Source organism: Aedes albopictus, chromosome 2 (genome assembly GCF_035046485.1).
Source record: "Aedes albopictus strain Foshan chromosome 2, AalbF5, whole genome shotgun sequence".
In the NCBI taxonomy this organism is placed as follows: domain Eukaryota; kingdom Metazoa; phylum Arthropoda; class Insecta; order Diptera; family Culicidae; genus Aedes; species Aedes albopictus.
In genome coordinates this window covers 230,381,345-230,388,723 of record NC_085137.1, presented here as the reverse complement: position 1 = coordinate 230,388,723, position 7,379 = coordinate 230,381,345, and the positions used below count along the sequence as shown (strand labels likewise).

Genomic DNA, 7,379 nt, shown 5'->3' with positions numbered 1-7,379 from the left:
TGCTGTGTGGTAGTACTACGGATGTGGTCAACTACGTTCGTGATAGGCTCGCCAGGGAGTTTCGGATGACGGACCTTGGGGTGCCTAATATGTTCATGGGGCTTCGTATCAAGATGAATCCAGAGGAAGGCGTTCTGCAGATCGATCAAGCAGGTTACACCTCGCGCTTGTTGGATAAATTCGGAATGACTGGCTGCAACCCTGCTGCAACCCTCATGGAACAGAATCTGAAGTTGATGCCTGGCGTGAAAGCAGACAAGGTTCAAGAGCCCTACCGTGAACTCATTGGCAGTCTAATGTTCCTTATGTCTGGTACCCGGCCGGATATCTGCTTTGCTCTGACGTACCTTGCTCGTTTTCAAGAGAATCCTACACAGGGGCATTGGCAGTGTTTAAAGCGTGTTTTACGCTACTTGAGTGGCACGATCGACGTAGGACTGCAGTTTAGTAAGCGTGACGATGAACCAGCCCTTAGTTGTTACGTTGACGCAGATTGGGCAAATGACTTAGTGGATCGCAAGTCAACTACTGGTTTCTTCATTAAGGTGTACGGAAACGTAGTACAGTGGTGTAGCCGCAAGCAAGCCATAGTGGCCCTCTCTAGTTGTGAAGCAGAGTATGTAGCAGTCTGTGATGCCGCCAAGGAAGTACTATGGCTACTGAAAGTCATGAATGATTTGAACCTACAAGTGCAGCTTCCAGTGACGATGCTTGAAGACAACTCGGGATGCATAAGTGTTTCGGAAAACCCAGAGACGCGCCGTTCCAAGCATTATGATGTTCGATACCATTTTCTACGAGAGAAGGTTAGGGAGAAGATACTAAAGCTGAAACGGATTCCATCTGAGATTCAGGTGGCAGATACCTTAACTAAAGCACTAGGCAAGGTTTTGTTTGTACAACATCGAGAGGGATTAGGATTGGTGAACTTGAGAGGAGGTGTAGTGACGTCAGTAGGTCAGACATAGACAGGGCAAGTTACCATACCTGGTATATCAAAAACCTTGCTACCGTGATGAATCTTAAATGTCATTCAGTATAAAAACGAGAGAAATAAACGATACACGTTCTGTTTAAGAGAAAACTATCTCCGCGTTTTTTTATCGGAATATCGCGTCAGATTAACTGTCCCAACCACGGAATCTCTTCCCGGATCTCAACAACTGGCAGTAAACATTTGTACAAGTATTTTTATTTGAAGCATATGGAAGTTTTAATTACTTTCAAATTACACCTTTCGAACAACTACACAATAGATTGCACATTAACTTGCAATAGCGTTTTTATAACATCTAGGTAGCATTCATACAACATATGCAATTATTGGTTCTAATTTTTGTTTGCGATAGATATAACAACGCCAAAATAACTGAATTACACCTTATTGCTATGCATGGCAAAGTCTGTCAAAAAGTCAAAATATTGTCAAATGTAAACACAAATAACTCTGATAATAGTTCATAGGCTCGTCATTTCGCAGTTCTCGCGGGTTTTAACGAGAGTTCTGAATAATCCCGGTTGTGAAATTTAGACAGCAGTTCTCAGTGATGCGATGGAGATGACAATCAATTCAGATCAAGGCATAGCCACGGTGGTTGATGTGACCAGATTGGAGATTAGATTGCGGCTGCTGTTTTGGTCTTGTAATTGTAACAGAATATGAAACGCAAGGGCATCGAACGGATGCTCGGCTGGTTTGTAGATTTGACGGGGACAGATACGTTGGAATCGAGAAAAGCGCCCTGGACAAAGACGCGTCCACCGTACCGCTGCTTGCCGAAGAATTCAGCTTGACAGGCAGTTGTGTATCGAGCAGCTAGTGCTATTGGAACACAAGTGGTGCTTGATTCTGCTAGTGGTCAGCTTTGTTAGATATGTAGATACATTCTTTTTTGAATAAACCACTGATTAAGATTTTGCTGATGGAAAAGAAACCTTAGCCGCATCGTGGTCTTGATAATTGATCTTGATTGAGGTAAAACATTGTTTATTGTCAAGATTGTATGGCAGTTGATGTTCAATGTTCTACAAGTGTAGAATAATCCCATCGAAATCACATTTCGAACACTACAAAGCTAACTATATTTTTCTCTTATTTGTTAGGCTGACACAAATTTCGATTTTCTCTAATGTCACCCCCCCCCCCCCCCCCCCTCGCAAAATTTTGGTCGGAATTCGACATTTTGAGGGGGGAAACGAATAAATTATTCAAAAATTCTAAAATTTTGAACTGAAATTAGAGTTATCGAGAAAATTTCTTAACAAATCCGATGAGTTTTACGATTTTGCCTAATTGTTTGGGTAATTTTTCATCAAATACATTTATTATTTATTATCCCCCCCCCCTTGACGAGTCAACGAACAAAGTGACAAAAGAAGAAAATGAGATTTGTTCCGGCCTTATTTGCCAACATAAATATTGCTAAAGCCTGTATCCGCAATAATCGGGACACAGTAGTACGGCTGTAGCTCTGTAATGAATCGGTAAAATTGGCCAAATAATTGACTGAAAACTCTTTGGTGTATGTTTATTATTTGTGCCAAATTTCTTAAAAATCGATGCATTACTTTTAACTGTGGATGAAAAACAAACAGACGTGATTTTAAGCATTTTGTACAATCATGACCAATTTGCAATCGCTTAGTAGATGGTTCTTTTACGCTACAGTTCAAAGTTCTGTGATAATAATTATGAAATTTCGTTTGCAGTTATGATACTTATAGATACACTGTCTTGCAAAATTTCATCAACTTTGATCAATTGGTTTGAAAGCTACTGGTGTTGGTTAGGGTGAGTGTTAGTGAAAATTTTTCGTGTTTTTCATGTGCGATGTTTGCCTATTCATAACTTTTGAATTTCTCTGCCAATTTACATGAAATTTTCACAGAAGGTAGTTGATTATGTGTACATTATGCCTGCAAAATTTGATGATTATTGGTATAGTACTTTCAATAGTACAACTGAAATAATAAAGGGTGCTGACTAACTGCTGTCTGAGGGGCTAACATCACGTTCTGTCCCAATACATGTTTCAACCACAGACAAGCAGACGTAACTCTTAGAGGAAATTCATCAAAAACTTTTGCCCAGTGTCATTTTCATGAGCACACTGCCACCTGTTGGTAGAACCGCGCGCGACACTGTCGGCCGTGATGAATTTCGATTTGACGTTTTTCTGACACGCACACTACTACCGTCTACCCCCGTTGGTATGAACGACATCTCATGCAAACCAACGGGGTTCATTTTTTTATTTGAACTTCTAGTAACCCTGTGGGCATTGAAAAACACACTGATAATAACCCTTTTTGCTGTTTTGTTTTGATTTTGCGTTCCGTTTCATCCCGTTCCATGAGCAGGATGACGTTTGAACCATTTTTAGTTTGAACGATGTGCAGATTAGAGGGGGTCAAATTAAAAAGTGTTCAGATTAGATGAGGTCAAACCAACGGGGGTAGACGGTACACAAATTGCCTGTAATTTTCGTTTGCATCATTCAGCAACGTGTACACTGGCAAACGTCAAAGCGATCGAACACTAGCACCTCTGGTGGAACGATCGCGCAAATCAAATGAAATTTGAATTGATCGTTAAATGCATGTGCCAAGCCGTTTTCAAGAGTGTTACGTCTGTTTGTCTGTGTTTCAACTATAAAATTGTTGATAGTGCATCGATTTTTTTTGAAATTTTGCCTATGCAACAAATGTAGATTGAGAGGTTTGTGTTCAAAATTTCAGCCATTTCCTTTGCCAAATTCAAAAGTTACAGCGCTGACAAGCAAAACTAGGGGCTGTACAAAAATCAATGGCGCACATTCTACTCTTTCATTGCTACAACAAAAAGTACGACACCGATTCACATGAAATTTTGTAGATGAAATGAACACATCTTAAGATGTTATTAGGCCAAATTTGAGCAATTTCAATGTACCTATTGCAGAGTTACATCTGTATTTCTGTGTCCCGATTATTGCGGATACAGGCTTTAAATAATAACATAAGATGTTTTCTGATACGCTTATAACTCTTTTATAATACAAATTTTGAAGTAAAGATTTTTAAAGATGTTTTCTGTGTTAATTGGGTTCTAAGTAATTTAACTCTTGATGTCATCGACCAAAAGTTTGGGGTCACTTTCGTGAAACATGGAAAAGTGATTTGATGATGTCTTCGTCATCTATAGTTCAATTGAAATTCTTTTTTGGCTCATTTTAAAAGCTTGTTTTAAAGATAATTTAAATCGGCCCCCGGAGCGTTCCAGCAATTAATGAGCAAAATGATCGCAGGACTCGAGGGTGTGGAAAATTTCCTGGACGATTTCTTGATCCACAGCGAAACTCGGGAGCAACACAACCTTATTTTGAAGAAGCTGTTCGCTCGCATCCAGGAGTACAGATTCCATCTGCGTCCGGAAAAGTGCAGTTTCTACAAGGAGGAGATTGGCTACATTGGCTTCATCATCAATGCCGACGGTATCAAGCCAGATCCCGAGAAGGTTGCTGCCATAGCGAAAATGCCACCACCAACAGATGTTAGCGAACTCCGATCATTCCTCGGAGCGGCAAACTTCTATGGCAAATTCATCCCGGAAATACATCGAATCCGACAGCCGTTGGATGAGCTTCTGAAAAAGGATAGGAAGTTCGTGTGGAGTAGCCAGTGTCAGAATGCGTTCGACAGCATCAAAAGCGTATTGCAATCAGACTTGTTGCTTACGCACTACAACCCGAACCTTGAACTCATCGTTGCGGGTGATGTTTCAAAATCTGGAATCGGGGCGGTCATAATGCATCGATTTCCGGATGGCCGCATCAAAGCTATTGCACACGCAGCGAAAACGCTTACCGCCACCGAACAGAGGTACAGTCAGGTGGAAAAAGAAGCGTTGGCGTTAGTTTTTGCGGTGACGAAGTTTCGACGAATGCTGCTAGGACGGAAATTTACGCTGCAGACAGACCACCAACCATTACTCAAGGTGTTCGGATCCAAGAAAGGTGTACCGCTACACACCGCGAATCGCCTCCAGCGCTGGGCGTTATCGCTGCTCGGATTCGACTTCAACGTGGAGTATATCGCTACGGACAACTTTGGGTATGCCGACGTCCTGTCTCGGTTGATAAGCAACCACCAGAAACCAGAAGAAGAGTACGTCATTGCTACTGTCAATCTGGAAGGTGACGTCAGCGCAAGTCTGGAAGAATGCTTCACATCGCTACCAGTGAACTTCAAGATGGTGAGAGCTGCAACGAAGAAAGACTCCCTACTACAACAGGTCATACAGTACATCGACAGCAGTTGGCCGAACAGTAGCAGGATTGCAGATCGGAATTTGAAAACTTTCTATTCCCGACGCGAGTCTTTGTCCGTGGTCAATGAATGCGTCATGATGAACGACCGGGTGGTGATTCCTGAATGCTACCAACAACGTGTTCTGAAACAGCTACACAGTGGCCACCAAGGCATCGAACGGACGAAGGCCGTTGCTCGCAGTGCGGTCTACTGGGCAAACATCGATGACGACATCGAAGCTCTAGTTCGTCAGTGTTCCGTTTGTGCCAGTACTGCAAAATCTCCACCACACCATCAACCGCAACCATGGCCCCGAGCGGACGGTCCGTGGAAAAGGATTCACCTGGACTATGCAGGCCCACTTGACGGAATGTACTACCTAGTAATAGTGGATTCATACACGAAATGGCCTGAAATTTTCCAGACTGGACATACAACTGCAGCCGTTACAATCAGATTTCTTCAGGAAACCTTCGCTCGATTTGGTATCCCGGAGACTATTGTCACAGACAACGGGAAGCAGTTCTGTAGCGGTGAATTCAAGAAGATGTGTGAACAGTTGGGAATCGTGCATATTCGTACTGCGCCATATCACCCACAGTCGAATGGCCAGGCCGAACGCTTTGTCGACACCCTGAAACGATCGCTTCGCGCTTCGTCGAAGGGGAAGAAGTTCCATCTGTCGAGGCACTCCAGAAATTTCTGCACGTGTACCGCTCAACCCCCAGTGCCGCACTTGCAGGGAAATCACCGTCAGAAGAAATGTTGGGTCGGCCCATGCGTACAACACTGGATCTCTTGCGTCCGTCAACGTTCAACAGTAAGTCCGATCAGCATCATCCGAAGTTTACAGTTGGCTCTACAGTCTACGCCAAGATATACCAGAATGCGGATAAGTGGAAATGGTCTCCCGGAACTGTCATTGAGGCTATTGGAGGAGTCAATTTCAATGTTTTGCTCGATCAACAATCAGGTCGCAGGAAGCTTATTCGATCACACGTAAACCAGCTTAGACCACGATGCACCGGCACTATCGAATCATCATCAGTTCCAACGCCGCTAGAAATTCTAGTGGATGATTTCGACCTCCGGAAGCAAACTCCAGTTCAGCAGATGCCTTCACCAAATAGTACACCCACGAGAGTTCTGGAACCACCCAAGTAACCACGAAGCCGTATATAAGTGCATCAATTTTGCTATATATTTATATTTAAAATTGTGAATATCATGCTGCATTACTTTAAACACCCCATTGAAGCAATATTAAAGTCGAAAAGGGCCCCACTAAAATCAAATTAATGCCACATATTGCAGCACGTTGACAGCCATTACTAAAGTAACATACATGCATGTGCCGTACATTTGCATTTACACATGCTAAATACGTGCAACACGAAAAACCAAAACAAAAATCTATTTTTAGCACCGCTTCATTATCGACGGTACTAATGCTTCCACACATGAATGTTTTAACGATTTTTTTTTGCCGCCGGGTCGGGAGTCGAACCAGAATTGTTGAAGACCGCTAGATGAGTTCCATACGCCCTGGCACCTTGGACCGTTTCTGCTGCAGTGTTAACAACAGATATTTCATTAACTAAAAGGAGACTGTTCTTCTGTCTCAATCATTGCAGTAGAGGGCGACAATGTCATATGTAATAGAATCCCTGTAATCATATTCTGATAATCACTGATAAATACATACGGTAATGCATTTTAGAATATATTTAATCAATATAAATAAGAAAATTAAAACACCCTTCGCACACTGCTCACATGCTAATTGTGGTTTCCATCATCATTAGCATGTGATAACCAGCCAACAGAAAAGAGAAAAGGTAATCTTTAAAAAGGTTTTGCTGAAGAAAGCCGTCGATCGGTGGTTCAAGCGGGGATTAAGTTGGTCGGGAGTCGAACAAGAAGTGTTGATGACCGCTAGAGTAAAGTTTTTCACTCTTCTTGATTACATTTGTTTACCATTAGAGTCAAGCTTTTACAATTGTATTGTTAGAGCAAACTTTGCTAGTTTCTACATTGCATTTATTCAGTTTTTGCAGTGTTGAATTATTGAACTATCGTATATCAGTTTT

The 7,379-nt window shown here is 42.2% G+C and overlaps 1 protein-coding gene across 1 annotated transcript; it reads left to right on the top strand.

Annotated features, from left to right (window-relative positions):
• Positions 1-4,276: 4,276 nt before the first annotated feature.
• LOC134286383 (uncharacterized protein K02A2.6-like) lies at positions 4,277-6,292 on the top strand. Its single transcript, XM_062847995.1, has one exon. The coding sequence runs from the start codon at positions 4,277-4,279 to the stop codon at positions 6,290-6,292; it is 2,016 nt and encodes a 671-aa protein (XP_062703979.1).
• The last annotated feature ends 1,087 nt before the right edge of the window (positions 6,293-7,379 follow it).

Bases quoted from the DNA above. Each gene is read 5' to 3' on its own strand.
- LOC134286383 (XM_062847995.1), top strand. From the start codon at position 4,277: ATGATCGCAGGACTCGAGGGTGTGGAAAATTTCCTGGACGATTTCTTG.